The sequence below is a fragment of the Zingiber officinale genome, unplaced genomic scaffold, assembly GCF_018446385.1.
Source record: "Zingiber officinale cultivar Zhangliang unplaced genomic scaffold, Zo_v1.1 ctg30, whole genome shotgun sequence".
In the NCBI taxonomy this organism is placed as follows: domain Eukaryota; kingdom Viridiplantae; phylum Streptophyta; class Magnoliopsida; order Zingiberales; family Zingiberaceae; genus Zingiber; species Zingiber officinale.
Genome location: NW_024589931.1, coordinates 336,049 through 360,422, shown reverse-complemented (window position 1 = coordinate 360,422; position 24,374 = coordinate 336,049). Strand labels below are relative to the sequence as shown.

The window sequence follows — 24,374 nt, the reverse complement described above, 5'->3', positions numbered from 1 at the left end:
TAACCTCTCATGCTTGAACTCCTGAATTCAAAAATTTATTAAGGCATTAATTAAGGGGGAGTGATTTTGAGTCGGTTTTAAAATTAGTTTTTCTTTAAAATTTTTAACTTGACCTTAAAATTAAAAACTATTTTTGGCATATCTTCGAAAATTCAAACTATTTTTAACTTAGCTTTAAAATTAAAATTATTTATGACCTGGCTTTTAAATTACAACTCTTCTAGAATGTTTTCAAAGCTAAGCCTTTATGTTAAACTGAGTCTTGATCAAATTTTTTTCTAAACTCCCTCTTTAAAAACTAAGAATTCAAAGTGTTGTGATATCACAAAAATTTGCTGAGTTACTTGTTAAAGACAAAAATAACCTTATCTTAGCTAAAAGTATCTCTCAAACTAAAGGAAATGGAAATATTAAGATTAAGATTACCTGTACTTTATACCTAATCAACACCAATTAGATAATTTGATTACTATTTAACTTGACTCATACTTGGACTTAAAGACCAACTGAATAAATAATCTAAATTAAAATTTTAGCTACTCTCTCTCTTCAACCAAAAAACTAACAAGTTCTTTTTCAAAAATAAGTATTATTTTATTCAAAATTAAGCTAACTCCCTTTTCACTTAAGCTATATTTTCAAAATTCAATGTTTGCAAAAGGCGATTCATAGAGCAAAGGGGGAGAGAGGAAGTTACATAGACTATTTTTCTCTTTTCCTAGGTTTCTTTTTGATTTATGTCAAAGGGGGAGAGAGAAAAGTTAAGTAAAGAGTAAACTTAAACATAATCAATGGGAAAGCATATAAAGTTTTTTGTTTAAGTTTCTGTACTTACTTGTCTTATTTTTTACTTAACTTTGAACTGTATTGCCATAATCAAAAAGGAGGAGATTGTTGGTGCGGGAAGCATCCGACGATCGAACCTATGTTTTGATTATGTCAAAGGGTTCAAAGTTAAGATGTTTTGGTTTCTAATATGTTGAACAACTTTGCAGGAAAAGTCCTAAGTGGAACTTAGGCATAAGTCCTAGCTGCGGTTAGGCAAATGGAAAACCCTAGGGGGTGGTAACCCTAGGTCCTAGGGGGTGGTAACCCTAGGTAGAGGAAAACCCTAGGGGGTGGTAACCCTAGGTCATAGGGGGTGGTAACCCTATGCGGAAAGTCTTGGCAGGTTGATGGCTTTAGGCAAAAGTCCTAGGGGTGGTAACCCTAGGTGGAAAGTCCTGGTGTCGCGAACCAGGTGAAAGACTGGACTAGCCGGGAAGCGGATGTCCAGCAGAAAGTCCGGAAGCGTCGAGTGCTGAGCAAAAGTCCAGTCGATCTAGAGGATCGACTGGCAACAGGTAAATCTCCTGAGTGGAGTAGGTGAGGACGCGTTCCCCGTAGAGGGAACAGTAGGCGTCGGGTCGACCTAGGGTTTCCGGTTGGAAATTCAAAGTCAGACTCGGACAGTCCGGAGACTGTCTATACTTCATTTATCATGTTTATTGTGCTAAATTTGTGTTACAGGATATTGTTTGGGACTAACGTATCTTGCAGGTGCAAAAGAGCAACCTAGCCTCGATGAACAGTGTCCGAGGCGCCTCCATGGAGCTTGGAGGCGCCTCGGGTGCAAAAGCTGAGCTGGCTGCGAAAGTTCATCGAAGGCTCCTTGAAGGGAGTATAAGGCGCCTTGGAAGGCGCCTTGAGCAGGGTATAAGGCGCCTCCAAGGGATGAAGTTCGACCAGTTCAGATCTAATCCACGCGGAAGACTAGGCAGCATGGAGGCGCCTTGAACAGCCTTCAAGGCGCCTTGAACACCCTTTATAAGGGGGTTTCGACCAGCACTTCAAGCAATCAAGTTTGAGGCTTTCCTTCTTCAACGTGCTACTCCGAAAGACGCCCAGAAGTGCTGCTACAAGTCTCCGACGACCCGAAGCTTTAAAATTCTACTCTTGTCGTCGGTATAACTAGTTTTTCCATTTACTTGTACCTCATCTTGTAATCCTTTTATCGAGCTTATAGTTGTTGCCCACCGGAAGCGATCAAGGATCGCGGGCCTTCGAGTAGGAGTCGATCAAGGCTCCGAACGAAGTAAAAATCCTCCTGTCTCTGTGTGCTTGTTTTGTTTTATTCCGCTGCTTAATTACTCCGATAATTCTTACGATTCCGATAATCGAATAAAATAGCCACGAGCGCTATTCACCCCCCCCTCTAGCGCGATCTCGATCCAACACGCGTCCTCGCAATCACTCCCCTCCAGTGACTTACCTTACTTACCTGGCAAACGTCCGGTCAGTCCTTCGACCCGTCTGGACTTCTCGCCAGCTATCCGGTCAGCCCGTTGACCTAGCTGGACTTCTTGCCAAGCGTCCGGTCAGCCCGTCGACCCGCTTGGACTTCGTGCCAGCTATCTGGTCAGCCCGTCGACCTAGCTGGGCTTCGTGCCAGACATCCGGTCAGCCCGTCGACCTGTCTGGACTTATCCTGCACACTCGATCAGAGTGTTAGATCAACAATAAACCTAACTTAATCTATTTGTCATTCATCAAAACCTGGGTTAAATCGTTAGTGCTAACCGCACCAACAATAGCCACCTCCTCACCTCTTCCGTTGGCGCCCCTGATTGTCGACGCCGTCCTCCAGCGGTTGCTTCCGATCAATCTTGACTCTATTCAACGCCAAGGGGGTTGCCTTCGCACTCAGGGATTGCCGATTTCTTGCCACAACCGATTGCCATCATCCTACATTATCCAGTCGTCGATATAGCTCCCTGCGGTTTATTATGTTCCGGCCTGCGAGCCACGGTTGAATCCCGATCTATGTGTTGTCATTATTGTGTTCTAGACCGCCAGACACGGTTGTATTTCAGATTGTGTGTTTTTTGTCTTATCCTGGCCTGTTCGTCAGTGTCATATCTCGGCCTGCGTGCCGATGTCATAGCTCATCCTGCATGTCGAGATCGCATCCGATTTTGTGCCACCGAGTTTGACTCTGCGTCATTAGATCCAGCTCTTCATCAGACTCCAAAGCACTTGCTCTTTCGGGTCACGACAACTTGAGCAGCGTCCCATCCGAGGGCGTCCCCTGGGCCAGGGTATTTTTTCCCAACTCACCCCTCATTTGTCTCATTATTATATTATTAGCATGTTACTCATATATTCATTGGATCTGTCTCGAGCCTCTGGGTACTAGGGACCGGGGCAACCCGGCCGTTGGCTGCATGTAGCGTTGACCAGAGGACTTTTGAAGACTTGGTCAACACAGAAACCATCTCAGCACACCCCTCCTCCATGACATTGTGACTCGGCCAACATTCCATCCACCTCACCCAGCGGTCCGTATGATTCAGATTCCGGACAGGATCATGAGACAATATGAAGAAATCGAAGCACACATCTGTTTCGTTTTTCTCCTTGTCCATCTTTCTCCTGTTGCTCATTGTCACCTCGGCCACTCCTGCTGAAGACATCAACTACAAGGCTCTTCGCACAGGCGATCCAACACCTTGCTCTCGTCGAGGCACCTCCTACTTCAACTACCACGAAGGTAGACCGGCCAACCCTTACAAACGTGCTTGCTCTAAGATTGAAGATTGTCGAGGCGACTGATATAAAGTGATGAGCTTGTTTGTTCTTCCAACCAAAATATAAATATAAAGTGTTGTACGTTGAGGAAAAAAATAATATAAAGTTTTTTTGATAATTTTATTATTAAAATTAATATATTTATTTATACAAATTATTCAACATAATAATAGAAAGATTAAATAAGTCATACAATCATAATAATTATAAACATAGTAATATAATAGATTTGAAAATATTATTTTTCATATTTAATTCATGTCGATCTTGATTGTATGTCAAATATAATAAATCTCAATTGATTGAAATCAATTAGAGATTATTTCCATTATTATCATTATCCCCGACAAACTCAACGGGAGTGCTTGAACGTTGAGTTTGAGTGCTAACTTGATGAAACGTTATCTAGATAATGACTTAGTAAATATATTAGCAATTTGATCTTCCGTAGAGATATAAGAAATCGAAAGTTGTCGAGTCGCCACTTGCTCGCGAACAAAATGAAAATCAATCTCTACATGCTTGGTACGAGCATTCAAAACAAGATTTGCCACAAGATAAGTTGCTCTAATATTATCACACCATATTTTAAGCATAGCAGTTGGGAAAAAGTGTAATTCTGAAAGAAGAGATTGTAGCCAAATCATTTCTGACGTTGCGTTAGCGATAGCTTTATATTCAGCTTCAGTACTCGAGCGAGAGACTGTAGGTTGCTTTGAAAGCTAGGAAACAAGATTTCAGTCAAGAAATATAGCATGTCCACTAGTGGAACGTCTATCTTCGGGAGATCCAGCGCCCAATCTACATCACTGTAGGCAATCGCATAATCGGTCCAGCGCCCATACTCGGTCGATAGATCTTTTTCCAAATATTATTATTTCTAATATTATTATTTCGATCCTTTTCTTGTAAATAAAGAAAAGAAATCTTCCAAAAAAAAATTCTTAACAAAAATAAATTAATAAGAACATGATGTTAATTTAGATAAACATTAACCCATATATACTAAATACCATAAAAATAGAAATTACTAAAAATAATACAAAAAATCTTCGGAGGTTCTAAAAAAAGGCCTAATTAGTTGATTATGAGCCCAAAATTTAACAGTTATGAGTACTCGTAACAAACATAGATTTTTCAATTCTGCACGATAAGTACTAACAGAGTCTGATTCTAAATCCTAAATAAAAAATTATATCCTTTAGAAGATTAGATCTTCCTATATATTGATCCTACATCACAAAGTATGTAAGACCATTAAGATGATGAGCTCCAGTATATATATAATTTGAGCAAATTGGTAGAAATTTTGTCATGATGATGAGTTAGAAATTAAACCGGAGAAAATCAAATCCATTTATTAATCTCATAATTTTCTTTCCATATTAATGTCCATTTTCTCAGCTCTCTATCATTTATTAATATTCCTTTGTGTGGGTCCACAAAGGAATTAAACAACATCTTAAAGAAAAACAAAGATTCGACATCATCCCATCATCACTGCTAATTTATTTTAAAGAGGCAGACCACAGCAACAAGGAGAAAATAGTAGTGTTTGGAAGCCATTTCAATCGCCAAGGTTTTTTGTGATTTAAAAGATAGCTAGTTTGATAAAATTAATGTTTATGATGATGTCTGATTATATTTATAATATTGTGAGGAAAAGACGTTAGGTTGTCATTCAATTGATGATTTAATATTTGTAAGATTTTTATTTTTTAAATGGGGCATATAATTGGATGTTAGATTTTTTAGGTCATTCGTCGTGAATATTTATCAATTTATTTTGATAATTAATAGAAAGTTTTTATGGACCCAATCAATCTGTCTCAAATTTGATATTAACGGCTTCCAATTTGAATTTTCAAATATATATAGACGTAGAATTAAACAAATGTAAAATTAAACAGCTATTAAGAGTATATTTTTATACGTCATGAAGGATGCTAAATTTTATCCTATCTAACGTGATAATAATAAACTGCCAAAATATATTTAAATTTCTAAAAAAATATTTTAAATTTATTCCAAATGATGCCTTTTCATTTGTTGTTTACTTAAAAAATTACGCTCTTTAATTATTTGAAAAATCCAATCTATTTGCCTAAGCAAGTAGAAATAGGGCCGTAAACAGCCTGTTATTTTTTAAAAAAATATGGTACTCTTTAATTTCTTTTATCGTTTACTTGAAAAATCATTCTCTTTCATTAATTAAAAATCTAATTTATTTGCCTAAATAGCACAAACATAAAAGGTATGTATCAAAAGTGAATAATTTGTCAGCAAAACTTTCAAATTTTCATTGCTCGTAAATCATCCAGATCTTCAGCTCCATAATTTTTGATCCCCTCCTAGTTCCTAAAATGCCTCAATTTCATACATAAATTATATATTTTTTTATATTTTTACCTTATAAATGTATTTAATGAGGTTTTTTTAATTTTCAACTATAAAAAAACCTCATTAAATACATTTATAAGGTAAAAAATATTAAAAATTTATAATTTATACACAAAATTAAGACATTTTAGATTTTAATTACTTTTTTTTTTTGTATGAATTCACTAAAAGGGAGATTTTCTTACACGCCAAATTGGATGTCTAAAAAGGAAGAGAAAATAAAAAAAATTAGTCTAATTTTATCCATATTCTTAATAGTTTAGGATATTTTTCAATTTCTAATATTGCTATGCCACCTAAGTCTAATTTCCCTCCTTCTTCACTGCTCGCTTGTTACTACATTGTCTGAGGAAATATTATTTTTACCATCAAAATTTAAATGGAAATCTACGGTTAATTAATTTTACCATTAAAATTTGATAAATTTTGAAAGAATAAGAATTCTAGTTATTAGCGGTATCTTTCAGTTTTATATTTGAGGTTTCCAAAATATGTTTTTCATTATTTTTCTTTTAATTAATTTGTTATCGATAATTCATTATTTTCATAGTTATGCTGATAGATCCAGTGCCCATACTCGGTCGCACTTTCTTCTTTGCTTGGTATTCGCATAACCGCCTGATCGTTCTGCTCCCGTTCGCGATCTATTCACAGGCTCTGCTCATGTTTGTGCTCGATCCACGGGCTTTAATTCCATTCTCATTTGGTCTCATAGGCTTCGTGTCCATCCAGCGCACAGGCTTCGCTTCCACTCGGCATTCTTTCGATCACACGGTCGGCCTTCTCTTAGTCGACCGATTAGTACTGTTTGGCCATTTGCTCGGTCGTTCACTTTGCATTGGTCGACATTTTTCGGTCGCACCCTCGAAACCCCTCACTTGTCATTGTTCCACCAACTCGGGTTTCTCCATATTGCCCAGGTGTCATTGTTCGATTACCTGGTCGCGATTTACAGTCACTTGGTCATCACTTTCTTGGTTGCGCTCACGACTTTGCTAGACAATCATTCTCTCTATTGCCCAGTCGCGATTTACGGTCGCTCGGTCGGGGACTTTTTTCTCGATCATGTTCATAGCTTTGCTAGTCCATCATTCTCTCTATTGCCCGTCATGATTTACTGGAGCTCGGACAACGTTTTCTCGGTCACGCGCTAGCCACTCTTTGCCCATCGTCTTTCAACCCGCTTGGCAGTCGCCCTATCGCCCGGTCTGCACTTGTTTTTTACTTCTCGCTTGACATTTGTATAATCGCCCGATCGCTCTGCTCATCATCGCTCGATCATCTTCTTGATATCATTCAGTTTCCCTCGGCATTCGATCGATCGCTTACTTGGCATTCCGTACGTCATTCAGTTTGACATACTTTTATTCGATTGATCGCCCCTTAAGCGTTCGCTCGGCTTTCTATCCCTTGTTCAGCTCGGCATCGCCACAGCTACTCATGCGACATTATATGACAGGTCCCGCAATATGACTCTACATTCAGTAGTGATTCTGTTTTTCATTTGGCTGGGTCTAGTGAGTTGGACTTGCGTCTCCTTCGACTAGACTTAAAGGGGAGGCTTGTGATGTTGATATAGGTTAAGGGGGCAAAGAAGGAATTAGGGGGAAAGGGAGGGATATTTGCATCATTTTACTGTTCATGGATTGAAGAGGAGGGGGACACAATTTGAAGGGGTTTTTTCGTTTTTGGTCTGCCGCCGTGAAGCACGAGGAAGAGCCCACCTTCGTTGCCTCCGACGTCGGCGACGTCCGATGCCGGCAGCTCCTTGCTCTCAGGCACGGGGCCTCACGTGAGCACGATGACTTCCCCTCCTCCCCTTTCTCCTCTCCACGCCTCTAGACGGCGTTGCCTCCAGCGACATTGCCTTCACCGATCGTCCGCTGGCCACCCCGACTCGCTCCATCGCCCAGGGTGTTACCATCGCACTCCGTTGCCTTCGCGCCGCAACCACGCACGCCGCCGACCACAAGCGGCCACGGCAAGCTCGTTCCGCAGTTCTCCTTTCCTCCTCACTGCAACAGCCGACCCTCAACGGAGCCATCATGGCGCCTCTCCCTCTCCGCGTAGGCGCCACCCAGCCCGGTTCCCTTCCTTTTTGGCATCTCCAGCTACCCGTCGGTGGCCTCTCAGCCATCAACGATCGATCACTGGTACTCTCCGTCATCTCCTTCGCAATGTACTCTCCGCCGACCGGCCTCATAGCTCTCGCTGCAGGCCAAGCCTCCGCCACAGACATAGCCACCTCCTCACCTCTTCCGTTGGTGCCCCTGACTGCCGACGTCGTCCTCCAGCGGTTGCTGCCGATCAATCTTGACTCTATCTAGCGCCAAGGGGATGCCTTCACACTCGAGGATTGTCGATTTCTTGCCACAGTCGATTGCCATCATCCTACGGTATCCAGTCGTCGATCCAGCTACTTGCTGTTTATTATGTTCCGGCCTGCGAGCCACGGTTGAATCCCGATCTATGTGTTGTCGTCATTGTGTTCTAGACCGCCAGACGCGGTTGTATTTCGCATTGTGTGTTTTAGGTCTTATCCCGGCTTGCGCGTTGGTGTCATATCTCGACCTTGTGCCGATGTCATAGCCCGACCTACGTGTCGAGATCGCATTCGGTTTTGTGCCACCGAGTCCGGCTTTGCGTCATTAAATCCAACTTTTCATCAGACTCCCGTGCACTTGCTCTTCCGGGTCACGACAACTTGAGCAACGTCCCATCCGAGGGCACCCCTGGCCAGGGTAGTTTTTCCGTACTCACCCCTCATTTGTCTCATTATTATATTATTAGCATGTTACTCATATATTCGTTGAATCTGTCTCGAGCCTTGGGGTACCAGGGACCGGGGCAACCCGGCCGCTGGCTACAAGTAGTGTTGACCAAAGGACTTTTGAAGACTTGGTCAACACAAAAGTCATCTCAGCACACCCCTCCTCCGGGACATCACGACTCAGTCAACATTCTATCCATCTCATTCGGCGATTCGTCTGACTCAGATTCCAAATAGGATCAATAGTAAAATAACACCCAGAGAAAGACAGAAAAATGAAAGAAAAATAAGACTCGACGGAATTTTTTTTCACCCTATGTTTTTTTTTCTCTATTTTTTTTGCACGGTTTTTTCTATTTTTTTTCTGCTCGTTTTTTTTTCTTTTTTCTAACAGAAATGGAAAAAAAAAATAAGGAAAAAAAAAATAGAAAGAGAAAAAAATTCCACGAACAAATAATAATTTAGATGTAGAAGTTTCTATAGCTGTTGTAATAAAAATTTAGAAGAGAAAAATTAAAAAGAAGAAAAGATACTATGATATCATGTTAAAATCATCTTGTTACTAAAATTAATAGACTTATTTTTACAAATTATTCAATACAATAATAGAAAGATTAAATAAGACATATAATTATAATAATTATAAACATAAAAATATAATATATTTAAAAATATTATTTTTTTTATTTAATTCATCGTATGTCAAATATAATAAATTCTAATCGATTGAAATCAATTAAAAATTATTATTATTATTATTATTAATATATCTTTTATTATTCCAATAATGCATGTTAATTGTTGGTGAGTTAGATGATTTATCCTATTTTACTATGGCTGATTTACATAAAATTCGAGTCCAATAGTTCAGACGGATAACTTACCGTTGTAGGTAAAGCTCTAGCAAGAAAAGCAAACTTAAAATATTATGGATGGACGATATATACCTACACCAATTGTCTTGGCAAAATTACACCAACAGTTTGGGTCTTCAATTTTGAAGCTACAAATATATAAGACTCTCTTCAGATCAGTACTCGACTAGTTCCTCATGGCACGACTTTTTTACTTGTTCTTTGAGGAAGCTTTGATTTTTGGCGTTGTAAGATAGCCCTTGAATAATTTTCTACGTCCGAATAATTTCTGTTTGAGATATAATTTTTTTATTAATAACTTTGACATGTACCAACATCATTTAAAGAAAATCTAGTAGATTTTTCATCCAATTGAGTATCATTTTAAAAAAATTTAGTATAGTTTCTATATGGAAAAAAGAATCGTACTCAATTTAATAGAAAATATATTCAATTCTAGTATAAAGTGTTGGCTGATCCGGTGGTAACGCGGGGCCCGCCCCGTAGAGGCTCATTGTCACGATGGAAGTCAAAGTCAGGGCAGTCAGCGATCTCGGGTCATTGTCCGATCGGATGACACACTCGCTCGATCGGACAAAGGAGTATCTGACGCAACATCATCACAGCTCGGTAGCGCACCAAGCTTCTGGCGCTCAGAAAACAAAACCGGTGGCAAAGCATACACCGAGCGGATGGCCCGCTCAGACTTACATCGGAGACACAACCGAGCGGACGACATGCAGGCATGGCTGCCCGGTCGGCATGGCAAGGGAGTTGGGACATTGGTGTTGGTACGGTTAGCACTAACGGGGTCTAACTCAGGTTTTGATGAATGACAAATTAGGTTAAGTTAGGTTTGTCGTTGTCTAAACACTCTGATCGAGTGTGCAGGCGAAGTCTAGATAGGTCGATGGGCTGACCGGATATCGGCACAAAGCCCAGCTAGGTCGACGGGCCGACCGGATAGCGAGCACGAAGTCCAAATGGGTCGAAGGGCTAACTGGACATTTGGCACGAAGTCCAGCTAGGTTGACGGGCTGACCGGATAGCTGACACGAAGTCCAGACGGGTTGAAGGGCTGACCGGACATCTGGCAGGTAAGTAAAGGTAAATCACTGGAAGGGAACTTAGGCGTCGATCCGACTTAGAACCATTTCGGAACTCTAAGTCGAGATCGTTACTAGATTCTGGTCTCGGAAAGACGGAATCTAAGTCATACTCTTTTCTGTTAAATCATAAACTATGCTAATACTTTGTTTTGCAGGATATACATTATATATTTGCCTCGGACTAACCTTGTCTTGCAGAAAAAGGAGTTTTCTAGAGAAAGGTTGTCTGAGTGCCCGAAGGTCCGGGTGCTCGGAAGGGATCCGGGCGCTCGAAGGCAAGTTCTATCCGCTGACGCGACGTCGACACGTGGAGCTCGCTAGTTGGGCTTGCTACGTCATGGTCGAGGCGCCCTGAAGGTTCCAGGCGCCCCGAGCATCTTATAAAAGAAGGGTCAGGGGTGGAGCTTCAAAGAATAACTCAAAACTGACAACGAGATCTACAACTGCCTGCTCTACTGTGCTCCTGTGACGCCGCGAGGCTACTCCGACAAAACGCTGCCTTCAGTTTATTTCTTTTCATTTTGTCGGTATTTATTTTCTTAGCATTCCTGTAATTCATTATTATAACATTCTTCGAATTGCTAGTGGATTGCCCAACGAAAGCACCCTTGTGTAGGGCTTTGGAGTAGGAGTCGTCAAAGGCTCCGAACCAAGTAAAAGGTTATTGTGTTAGCGTTGTTTCATCTTTATACTTTCCGCTACGTACTCTTTTTGAAAATTTTAAATCAATATTCACCCCCCCTCTATCGACTTTCACGATCCAACAAGTGGTATCAGAGCAGGTACCACTCTGATTTGGTGTTGTAGGATCGAAAAGAATTTAGATATCCCAAAAGGCCTCATGCCAATGGAGATATATTTTCTCTTATAAACCCATGATCTTTCCCATGTGTTTTCAATATGGGACTATATTTGCAACCTTGCAACCCCAACAATCCCCCCTCAAACAAAGGACCATAGGCTGCCCACGTCCGATCCTCGACCCACCAGGTCTTCCTGCCCCTCGGTCCACCCGACCTACTAGGACTTCCTAGAGGTCAATATTGTACCTACATGGCTCAATTAAACCATAGCTCTTGTGCACAGTCGGCAGTTAAACCTTCTGGCAGTTCGGGCTCTGATACCAATTGTAGGATCGAAAAAAATTTAGATATCTCCACTATAGCATGATATTGTCCACTTTGGGATTAAACCTTCATGGCTTTGCTCTTGGGCTCTCTCCAAAAGGTCTCATGCCAATGGAGATATCTTTTCTCTTATAAACTCATGATCTTTCCCATGTGTTTTCAATATGGGACTATGTTTGCAATCTTGCAACCCTAACAGGTGCAACCACCAATCAGGCAAAGGAGATTTTTTTTTTTAAATATATATATATATATATAAAATGTGAAATGATCATTTTTTATATATGTAATAAAAATAGAAAAAGAATAATTAGTTTTTTAAAAAAAAATAGTATGCTATTTTGCCTTAGGAACCCTTATTCCCTATTATTTATGGAAAGAAATGAGGAAGAGATATTATCAATGAGAGAGAAAAATACATATTTACTTAAGAGGAAAAAAAGGGATACGGAACATCGACTAGAAAGAAAAAAGATATGAAATTACCGATGAGGATATATATTTTTGAAAGATCAAAAAGAGTTATTAGGTTTAAAAAAATATCACACATAATTAAAAATAATAATTATAAAACTATCTGAAATAAATAAAATTAAAGTAATTTAAGATTAAAAGTGGATATTTTCTTTAAAAAATGAATAAAAATTAAAATTAGGCCTAGACACAGACCTGTATATAAAAATTATAAATTTATAATTTATAAATCACTTTAAAGTAGAAATATACTTTCAATACACACCTTTTATGTTTGTGCTCGCTTAGGCAATTAGATGACAGAGCATACTTTTTTTTTTAGTAACCAACGAATAAAAGGGCATCATTTTAAATAATTTTAAAAATAATTTTTGGAAATTTTAAAGTTATTTTGGTAGTTAATTATAGTCACATCAGATAGGATAAAATTTAGAATCCTTCGTGAACATATAAAATTAGATTATTCCATATAAAAATATAATAAAAGGGCATCATTTTAAATAATTTTAAAATATTTGTTGGAAATTTTTAAGTTATTTTGGTAGTCAATTATGATAGGATAAAATTTAGAATTCTTCGTGAACATATAAAAATCATTTGTCATATTATTTTGCATTTATGCAGTTATATATAATAGGTGCATTAATTATATATATATTTTTTATTTTTAAAAAATAGTCAGGCTTAATGCTCTTTTTATTAAAATTTTATTAAAAATTTAATTGCCAGTCTGTTGGCCCGTTCCAATCATCGTCGACGTCTAGCCACAAATTAATATATTTGCGATCCAAATGGCTTCCAAACAGCACTGCTTTCTCCTCCTTCTCTTCGTCGCCTTTCTTCTCTCCTCTTCCCTTGTGCTGGTCAAATCTGGTACTGCATGCAACATACGTACACATTAATTTGTCATTGAATATGTCTAGCTATCTCAAGATATTTGATTGTATTTATATATTGTTAGCTAATGTTTACGCCATGCATGCACTGATGCACATCCTTTCTTGATCTGCACATCCAGCTGAAGGCATCAGCTACGGGGCCATTCGCAGAGGCGACCAAATACCTTGCTCTCGTCGTAGCACCACCTACTTCAACTGCCACGAAGGCAGCCCGGTCAACCCTTACAAACGTGCTTGCTCTAAGACTGAACATTGTCGAGGCGACTGATATAAAGTGATGAGCTTATTTGTTCTTCCAACCAAAATACAAATATAAAGTGATGCATCTTTTATCATTCCAATAATGCATGTTAATTGTTGTTGTGTTCAATACAACAACAATAATAAATCTTTTCCCACTAGGTGGGGTCGATGGTATGAATCATTTTATGTTATTAAACTCTATCTCCTATTATTTCATCATTTATATTTAAATAAATTTTATCTTATTTTATTTTTACTAACCAAATCTTTTTTGATCTTCTTTTTCCTCGTTTGAATTGAATGTTTATCATAGTTTCGCATCGCCTAACTGGAGCATTTATTGATCGTCTAAGTACATGTCGGTACCATCTTAAATATATCTCTTGGAGTTCTTCCTCAATAGATGTAACTCCGACTTTCTCTCTAATGTTCTCATTTCTTATTTTGTCCGTCCTGGTATGACCACACATTCACCTTAATATCCTCATCTCTGTAACTCTCATCTTCTGCTCATGTGCTCGAGTCATAGCCCAACATTCAGCTCCATATAATATAGTAGGTCTAATTGCGGTTTTATAGAACTTACCTTTAAGTGTAAGAGATACTTTACGGTCACATAAAACACTCGACGCTCCCCTCCATTTCACCCATCCTGCTTGTATTCTATGTAAGACATCTCTCTCAATCCCTTCATCGTTTTACAAAAATAATTCTAAATATTTAAATCTCTCTGTTCCGGGCAACTCGTCCTCTCCTATCTTAACAATTATTTCATTACTTCTAATGTTGCTAAATTTAAATTCCATATATTCTGTCTTTAATCTACTAAGCTTAAAACATTTCTCTTCTAGTATTTCCCTCTAAGATTTTAATTTAGTATTTACGTCTTCACGTGTTCAATGATTTATCCTATTTTTACTATGGTGGTTTACATAAAATTCGAGTTTAGGTAGTTTAGCAAGAAAAGCAACTTAAAATATTATGGATCGACGATAAATACCTACACCAACTGCCTTGGTAAAATTACACCAACAATTTGGGTCTTCAATTTTGAAGCAGCAAATATACAAGACTCTCTACTCTCTTCGGACCAGTACTCGACTAGTTCCTCATGATGCGACTTTTTTACTTGTTCTTTGAGGAAGCTTTGATCTCTGGCGTTGTAAGACAACCCTTGAACAATTTTATGTGTCCGAATAATTTCTGCTTGAGATACAACTTTTTTGTTAATGACTTTGAAATGTACCGACTTTCCAGCTTTTGTCAAACTGCCACCAGTGACTCCTCGTCCATGACATGGTACATCACATCATTTGTAAGACAAAGTCTGATTGTTGCTACTGCCTTCGCCTGAAGTTCTTCCCAATCTGATCTCTCCATGCTTTCCGATTTCCTTTCTCCTAGCGCCTTCACCATGCCTTGTTGCACCAATAAGTCCTTGATTCTTCTTTGTCATAATCCAAAGTTTCCGGTTCCGTCAAACTTCACTATATCAAACTTCGCAGAAGTCGTTCCCGACATATTGAAGAAATCCGTTAAAATCTATAGCTCTGATACCAATTGTTGCACAAAGAAGCGGGCAACAACACCTCTCAACCTCTAACGTGAAAGAAGAGGAAGAGAGAAATGAGATCGTGCGGAGCAACAAGACAAAGACATACAAAAGGAGAACAAACACAAGGAAGGAAGAAGAGGAGTTACCATAGTTTGACGACATACCTACTCCACAAAAAAGTCGAAACTTTATTAGAATTCTCTCTACACAAGAGAATTACATTACATGATTTTTATAGTTGTTGTTGTATAATAGGTTTACAATGATCCTTATAAATAATGTTAAACTCAGACCCAATAAAATCGTAACAGAATTTTGTTATGAAAAATTACAACAAAATTCTGTTATATAAAATCTTAACAGAATTTTATTACGAAAAATTTTAACAGATTTTTCTTCTATAAAATTCATCACATTAACTTTTAATCGAAAAAAATAATAATTTCAATCAATTAAAATAATTCTAATCGATTGATAATTATCGTAGTTGCGAGTTTAAGGTTGGAAAATTATTTAAGAAAAATTCTTAATCAATTTCTATCGATTCTGTTCAATATTTTAGGATTGGTAATCGATTGGTTGACCTAACCAATCTATTAAACCATTGCTACATGGAAGATCAAGCATTTCCTAGATTTTTTATACAAAAGATTTCGACGATCAAATAATTGTATTATACTAGGAAAACTTAATCTAGTATACAAATAAAAAATCGACGAAAAATTTAAACTTTATTGCCAATGAAAACGACGAAAAAGAAACTTGGCTCTGATACCAATTGATAGTTCTTATAAAAACCTAAGCCGCATGAATTCTAAACAATCAAAATAAGAATTCGAATAGGAAAACCAAGAACATATGAGTATGAATCTTTGTTTCATCGAGAACATGACGTAAGAAAGTAAATAATGTAATTACAAAGAACCTGAATGCAGCGGAATTGTCATTATTCATCCCGTAGAACTCGTCGATCCAACAATCCTACGGATGGAAAAGAGGGAGAAGAAGGTTGGCCTTCCGGAGGAGTTAGAGTTGACGGCACCAAATTCTCTTCGTCAATACGGAACGAAGAGACGTCTCAAAGATTACCCTAATCCTTTGGGGATCAACCCATTATATAGTGCATATTTATTATCAACCCATAGATAATTATAGATGTGAGACTATAAGTCCATATATATACTGAACATCTATTATCAGTGAAAAGATGATAATAGATGCAGGACTATAAGTTCTACACATATAAGATCCACATCGAATTACCCGAAACCCACTAGATATAAGTTAGATCACTTTAAAGGGTTCAGATAGTATTCACGTGTGTAACTTACAAATATGCCCAACTAATAGGGATAATTATATCCAACAACTCGCCCTCGGGTTGGAGGTGACTGACCGACCGTTCCTGTGGGTGGTCCAGCCCGATCTCGCCGTCGACTCTGCCGATGCCAGTTCGGATGACTTCAAGGACCGCGTCAGAAACAGAGGGATGATGGTGGCTTGGGCGCCGCAGCAGAAGGTGCTGACCCACCCTTCCGTCGGTTGCTTTGTGTCTCATTGTGGCTGGAACTCCACCCTGGAAGGCGTCAGGAACGGGAAGCTCTTCCTTTGCTGGCCATACTTCGCAGACCAGTTTTTGAACCATAGCTACATTTGCGGCCATTGGAAGGTGGGTCTCATCTTGATGTCTGACGAGAGTGGGATCGTTAAACATGAACAGCTCAAATCCAAGGTGGAAGAGCTGCTAGGGGATGCCGAGATGAGTGCAAGAGCATCGTCGTTGAAGGAGAAAGCTCAAAGGAATACCGACCAAGGAGGGGGGTTCATTCCACAATCTCAAGAGGTACATCGACGCTATCAAGGCGGCGAATGCTTAATCTAAATTTGACCAAGTTGTTCTAAAAGAATGCTCTTTCTCACATTTTAATCCAAAATTAGCCATTAACGTGTGGTTTGTTTTTCCCCATCTATGTTATACCTGTCCGAGTTGAAAAGGTGGATGCTGAGGATATGACACTCCTATTGACTCTGTAGATCTCCTGCTGATGTGGACCCGCAATGAGCTAAGCTTGCAACCACAAGTCGTTAGTGCCGAGTCGGGGAGAGGTTACCCGGCGATGATCCTCCGACACTCAAGTCAGTCACAGGCGGCAAGCGACTGAAGTGGAGAAGAGAAAAGAGAGCAACAGCGTAACTGTAGCTATAATAGAAGTGAACATCCCTCTGTCGAAGTCTGGAGTCCTTATATAGAGCTCTCAGGAGGCGTGTGCACGCTTCCAAAGGCGCGCACACTTCCAAAGGCACGCACGCTTCCAAAGGCACGCACACTTCTCAAAGCATACCTGAAAAGGACGTGTCAAAAAAGCGTGCCTGACGCCTTACCTTAACAGCCCGAGCATATCCCTGACGTGACAATTGAAGCTTCTAACGTACGATTCTCTATCTGACCATGCCGCATGTCGGTGACACTGGTCCCTAGGAAGATATCCCCAACTACTCTTTTGTCTGTTACTGGGCCGAGCGGGGGAGCCGCTCGGCCAATCTGTCGCTCGGCTGATATCGCGATCGGACCGAGCCGGATATCCGCTCGGCCAATGGTTTGCTATCTTGGCTCCATCCTGTCGAGCGAGGTAGTCACGCCTACTTGGTCGGGGTTGTGCCCGCTGTTCGGCTGAGCGAGACGGCCGCTCGACCTCCGTTCCTCTATACTGAGCGGGGCGACTGCTCGATCTTCGTTCCTCCATACTTGGGCCTTTTGAGTGTCGGAAGCTCAGTATCTGGTCGAGCTGTCGTAGTGTCGGGTATTCCCCACCCCGATCGGGTAGGTGGGTCGCCTGACGTAGGTGGGTTGTCCGATCAGACGAACTCCCGGGGCATTGACCACCTTGACCTTCTGCCAAGAGGGCCCCACCTTACCACCAGATCACGTGCCTCCCCCTCAAGTCTAGTCGAAGGAGGCTTCAACTCCGACTGACTGGACAAGTAGTCTGGTAGCCGATCGGCCAGTATTGTCACGCCCCGGGAAAGTCCCTCCCGAAAAATTTCGGCAGCACATCCCCTGTACCGGTGACAATCTGAACCTCACATACATACAAAATACGTCAGCCACATGCGGCTGGGGTATATATACATAAAAATAACCACAACCACGCAGTTGAATATGTAGCCCACACGGCTATATCAAAAGCACAGCGGAAAACGAATATGAAACCCGCAAAATCGTAAGTCCACAAAACACACCACAGGTATAAGTCCACAATACACGTATCGAGACATAGTATGATATAACAACATCAAATCCACGAAACATAAAATGCTAATAGTAAAAGACTAAAAACCGATAAGGATCTTCGGGTGTAACGTGGGAAGTGGGACCGGCTGGCAACATACTCCAAGTAACTCCATATCATCTACCTACTACCTGAAAATCATAACAGTATAGACGGGGTGATGAGTACGAAGAACTCAGCGGGTAAGAACAGAATAAAGTATGGTAGGTACAACAACATAAGCATCAAGGGATACAGTCTCCATAATAAGAATAGAATCATGCTATCAAAACATAACACATCTAACCATATCTAATACAATGACTATACATAAACATACATAACACAGTAGATGCACATGCTCGACTAGAATCAATACCATGATACCAAAATCAGGGAACTCACCGGACTAGCAATAGATCTACTCGAGACACCTGTGCAAATATAGATACGGCTGCATATACATATAAAATAGATGACATGTATGCAGTATGACACCCAAATGCAACATACATAGCGCAAACAAATGTAACAGCACACAATCACATGCAACTAATATCTACTAGACATGTATGTGAAAATATCTCCTCAGATGCACCGCCCATCATATGCAAGAGTGCATGCATGCTCCATGGTCACCCCCGCCACCTCTCTAGACACCACGACCCCTGTATGGCCGAGAGGTTTGGGTCCGTGACAAACCGCACTAGCCTCCAGTACAAGCACCGCTATAGGCGGCCGAAGCGGACGGTCAGCCAAGTAGTTATATAACTACATAGCTAAGGGTCCCTGACCACTCACAACTCAAGCCCTCTGACTACTGTACCCTCAAGACCCACTACTCCAGAGTGGTCGAGGCTGACAGAGTATAATCACTGAACGGCTGAGCAAGCGCGACAGGACTAGCTCCACTCCTAGCTACCACTCTCCCAACAGTGGCCGAATGGGCAGCTATAAACAACTGACGACCCCCTCACCACAAGGGAGGCATTAGTCATCAGTATGCAATGAATGATGACATGATGTGAATAGTCACAATATAAATACCATCATCCATCGTGTACCCCAAAACCCCCAATAACTACCACAAACATATATACATACTCCAACACACAACATGGTCAACAAACTACACAACCCCAATACCACATACCCATCACATGTACACTCAACATCAATATGCATGGTAAACACGCTAATCGTACCAACTAGATAACTCTATGACACAAACTCTACATATGCACATGCACAGAGTTCCGATATCAAGGGTGAGACTGTATAGAGGTAAACAAGATCATATCAAAGCTCAAATAGAAAGAGACAAGCAGGAATAAAATCAATATACAGATTTAAGGTAATGCAACCTAAGCATCCGAATATAACCATGCTTTATAGTTCAAAGAACTAAATACCCGCCTCGATATATCCCGCAATCAACAGAACCACCCCACGTCACGCTGCTCGTATAAATCACGGTCCTGTGTCACACATACAATTCATGTAATATGTATATATATATAATCCACATTATGAATCACCTACCACTAATTAACTTACTCCTAAAAGAACCGCTAACCATAGATGCGACTCCCTTCTTTTAACCTAACCATATTAAATTTACATTCTAACCTAAACCACCCAATATCCAAATACCCTAACCAAAGGTTTTAATCCACAACATCTAGTTTGATTTTTTAAATCCTAGTAACCTAATGTCAACATGGATTTAGGATTACCACCATTCACTACTACCAAGCTAAGCAAGAACAAAATTCAACACCCATTAAACAAACCCAATTTAACCACGTACAAAAAGGGTTCAACAGAAATACCTTCACTGGACTACACTTACCTTGCAAAGTAGCAGTGAATCCAAAACCCACAGCCCTCTCAAGAATTCTGCTGACAATTACCAATTCCCTACAACAGAGACTACCCGTTGTATCCTCACCAACCGGTTCAAGCAGAAAGAGCAGCAATAAATCATCAAACAATCTGTCAACAACAACAATAAGCTGATGTCCTTACCTCTGCTTCTTCTATCGCCAGAGATGATCACAACTCCGGGGGAGGAACCAATCCAATCAATCTGTGGTGGCCGGAATCACCACAGCACCTCTGTTCTCAGAATCAAAACCACTCGAATCAATACCAGAAGGAGGATCATAACCCAAATTCAAGACAGAAACCAACCCCTTAGCTCCAATATCCCGATTACGGCTCGGTCTTGTTCTTGCTAACGAACAGAGAAGAGATCGAAAACCCTAATTCACAACCAAAACCTACCCGAATCAAAATCAGAAAGAAGATCAGAGGATCGATTTCAAGACCAAAACCAACCGCTTACCTCCAAGAATCACAGCTAGGGCTCGATTTGTGCTTGCCGACGAACAAAGAAGAGATCGATAAGAGAGCAGTGGTCGTTACCTCACCCAACCGGTCGACGCTGGCCAGATCCAACACTTGATGCCCTCGATCCCCTTCCGCCAGTAAGCAAAATCCCTAGATTGAGATCTGACGTCATTGTTCACCGAGATCAGAGAAGGGAAAGGTCGGGAAGAAGGGTTGGGTTGTAACTAACCTCTTCTTCTTAACGCTCCAAGGTTCGCTCCTCGCCGGCGCCACCGAGAGAAGAGGAGATCGCCGGTCTCAGTCGCGATTGCGGTGGAGAACTCGCAAAGTTTGCATCGGGTGTTCGTGCGAGAGAAAAGAAGAAAGGAAAAGGGTCGGGTCGGGTTTTTAGGGTTCGGGTGAGGAATGAAGCCTATTAATAAGGAACTTAGGGTTAGTTTTAAGGGAAATAAACCCTAAGTACCTCCTCACTGAGACTCTCACACGCGTATCCCTAAACAGACCTCCCCTCCCATCCCCGCAAAACTAATTATACGACCTCCGAAAAATTCTAGAAAAATTTCTAAAATTTTCATAAGGTTATTCCACCATAACCCTAAAAATAAATTCGCATATCTTACAAGTATGCTGGTTGGATCTCGGTTGGCCCGCTTAACTCTGATCTTCATGCGCTGATCGGCGCACTAAGCATTTGTACTTGGGAGATTTCTCCCTTAGCATTCTCGGAGGAGCGCGAACCGCGTGGTCAAGGCTGACGTCAATCAAATCTCCTCGGTTTTCGTGCAAATTAGCTTCATTAAGACCGAGCACGCGCCCATGCCCAGTAATGACCTTCATTAAATGTCATCCTGTAGATGATCGCCACGTGGAGTTGCTGCCATCACCGCACGATTGAAGCGACAGGGTTGATGTGACATTCGTCGGTTCGAATTCAATGGTGGGATCTGTGCATTGGACTCTGTGACCTAGATCTGACGACCCTGGATGACTGAGCTCGCCTTTATAAAGCCTAGGCGCCGCATTTCCCCCTCCTCGCGTCTTCTTCTACAATAGCTATTGTTGTTTTCCCTTGCAACCAGAGCTCCGGCGACTCAGTGCTTCTCGGCGGTGATCCCTTTCCCTCGTAAGCTTTCCTTCTCCCTTCCATTCCTCGATCCTTCTTGATTTCCCTCACTATCCAGTGGGTTCTCGGCACTTCGTTGCTTTTTCATCTCGCATTGTTTTGCTTGTTGAAACTTTTTCCCCGTCAATCCTGTTCACTGGTTTTTCCAGCGATGGCGAGCTCCTCCGACCCAGCTCCCGTTCTCTGATATAATACCATGGAGACTCGGTTTGACTTGGGCGAAGCGGCGAGCCTAATAAACGCCTTTGACCTTCTTCCTCACCATGAAATAATCTTAGCCTCCCCGTCCGATTGGCCTAATGACCCGCCGATCGACACTGTCTATTTTTTTGCGATCAATTCGTGGCTGGTCTGGGATTCTCAATCCATCCTTTCATAACCGAAGTTTGCAATTATTTCCGTCACCCTTTGGCACAGCTCGTCCCTAATTCTTTTCGCCTCTTGTGCGGTGTGGTCGTACTGTTCAAGGTGCACGATATCCCTTTGACCCCTCAGGTATTTCATTACTTTTATTATTCCAAGCAGTCCGAGTTGGGCACCTACCTCTTCCAGTCTCGGGTCAGCTTGGTCTTCTTCGACAAAATGTCATCTTCCAATAAACATTGGAAAGACTACTTTTCTATTTGCGTTTCCCCGAACGGCCGAGCTTCCGTACCAAGTGGCAAGTCGGGCTCCTGCCTCAACCGGAGCTGCCGAAGTATAGGAACCATCTGGAATATCTCCATGCGGCCAACCTGCTAGCCGGCCAAAAATTTAACATCCATAAGCTACTGCCGGAGGGGATGATGTATATGTTTAGGCTGAGTCCGATCCAAACGAAGCTCCCGAGCAACCTAGGTATTAAATTTTCTCGTCTTTCTTCTTTTGAGTCTAACTGATTCTTTCCTTCTTTTGCAGCCGACATCATGATGCGCGCTCGGGCAACTGGTCTGATGAAGCTGAAGAACGCTGAGATAGAGGCGGCAGCAGCAAAAGAGATGGCAAGCATCGGTTTGACTCTCGTCGGCTCTCATGAGGGCGAGAGCGAGGCAGCGTAAACTGCAGGAGAGAGCACCGCCGATCAGACGCCCCACAAAAAACCAGTCGGGGATCCGCTTCCTTTTGAGTCCCAGCCTGCCGCTCGGGAAGAAGGATCGGGGTCCTCTGGCGATATTCCCTTGTCCAGGCGCAAGAGACGCCGCACGACTACTCCTTTCCGCTCTGCAGCTTCGGTGGTGCGATCCACCGAGCAGGAAGGCATCTCCCCTCCAGCTGCTCCCTAGACCGTGGAAGATATTTCTTCCGATCGGACCCCCTCATTGTCCGATCTGCCGTCAGACCCGATTGCGACTCAGCCGATAGCGTCTCTTCCTCCAACTCGGTGGAGGATTCTACGATCCAACATTCTCCCTGCTTCAGCCGGCCCGTCCTCCGGTCCTACGACGTCCGCTCAATCTGCCTCGAGCGATCATCGATCCGTGACGACCATCCTCCACCTTCCGACGGAGGAGTTCTTAGCAGCGGCCGACCAGCCGAGAACTCCGGAGCATCAGATTATGATCCGCGGGCCGCTCGCCAAGGTTTGAGAGGAGGCTAGAGCGTGTGTTGCGATGATGCCTCTCGGGCTGCTTGGCAACAGCCACATACAAATGGCCATCGGTGTAAGTTTTTTTTATCTATTTGTGATTTACCTTCATTTGACACTAACATTCTTGCCACCGGTGATCTGACTTGAGCGTCGGAGGGCCAACGTCGGGGAACCCCTCCCTGACTCGGTACTGACGATTTGTGGTTGCAAGCTCAACCAGTAGGAGGTCCACGTACAATCAATCGGAACGTCACGTCCCTAGAAAAAGAATAATTTGATTTTTTTAATAAATAGTATGCAATATATATATATATATATATATATATATATATATATATATATATATATATATATATGAAATGATCATTTTTTATTTATATAATAAAAATAGAAAAAGAATAATTTGTTTTTTTAATAAATAGTATGCAATATATATATATGAAATGATAATTTTTTTATTTATATAATAAAAATAGAAAAATAATAATTTGATTTTTTTTAATAAATAGTATGCAATATATATATATGAAATGATAATTTTTTTATTTATATAATAAAAATAGAAAAAGAATAATTTGATTTTTTTTTAATAAATAGTATGCAATATATATATATGAAATTATCATTTATTTATTTATATAATAAAAATAGAAAAAGAATAATTTGATTTTTTAAAAAAATAGTATGCTATTTTGCCTCTAAGGGATAAGGAACCCTTATTCCCTATTATTTATGGGAAAGAAATGAGGAAGAAATATTATAGAGAGAAAAAAGATATTCTTTGAGAGTAAAACATAAGTAAAAAAGAGAGATACACATTTAGGAAAAAAAAAATGGATACGCAACATCGACCATAAAGGAAAAAGATACGAAATCATGTGGCAAAAATGATTCGCTCGCCCCTAGCACCCCCGTCAACTCATCCTTAGGCTAACATAGAGGAGGTAAATCACGGATGACTACTAGCCATTAGTGCAAATGGCCAAGACTTGGGGGAGGTTATGCTCGGTCACGTCGAATTTCGACCCCAAGACCTCATGTGGTAACACCCCATGTCTTAACCAT

General features: G+C 40.9%; 1 protein-coding gene across 1 annotated transcript; it reads left to right on the top strand.

Annotated features, from left to right (window-relative positions):
• The first annotated feature begins 15,886 nt into the window (after nucleotides 1-15,886).
• On the top strand, nucleotides 15,887-22,779 carry LOC122037360 (UDP-glycosyltransferase 83A1-like). The gene is made up of 4 exons (XM_042596804.1): nucleotides 15,887-15,891; nucleotides 16,349-16,841; nucleotides 21,892-21,949; nucleotides 22,640-22,779. The coding sequence occupies exons 1-4, from the start codon at nucleotides 15,887-15,889 to the stop codon at nucleotides 22,777-22,779; spliced, it is 696 nt and encodes a 231-aa protein (XP_042452738.1).
• Nucleotides 22,780-24,374: the final 1,595 nt, after the last annotated feature.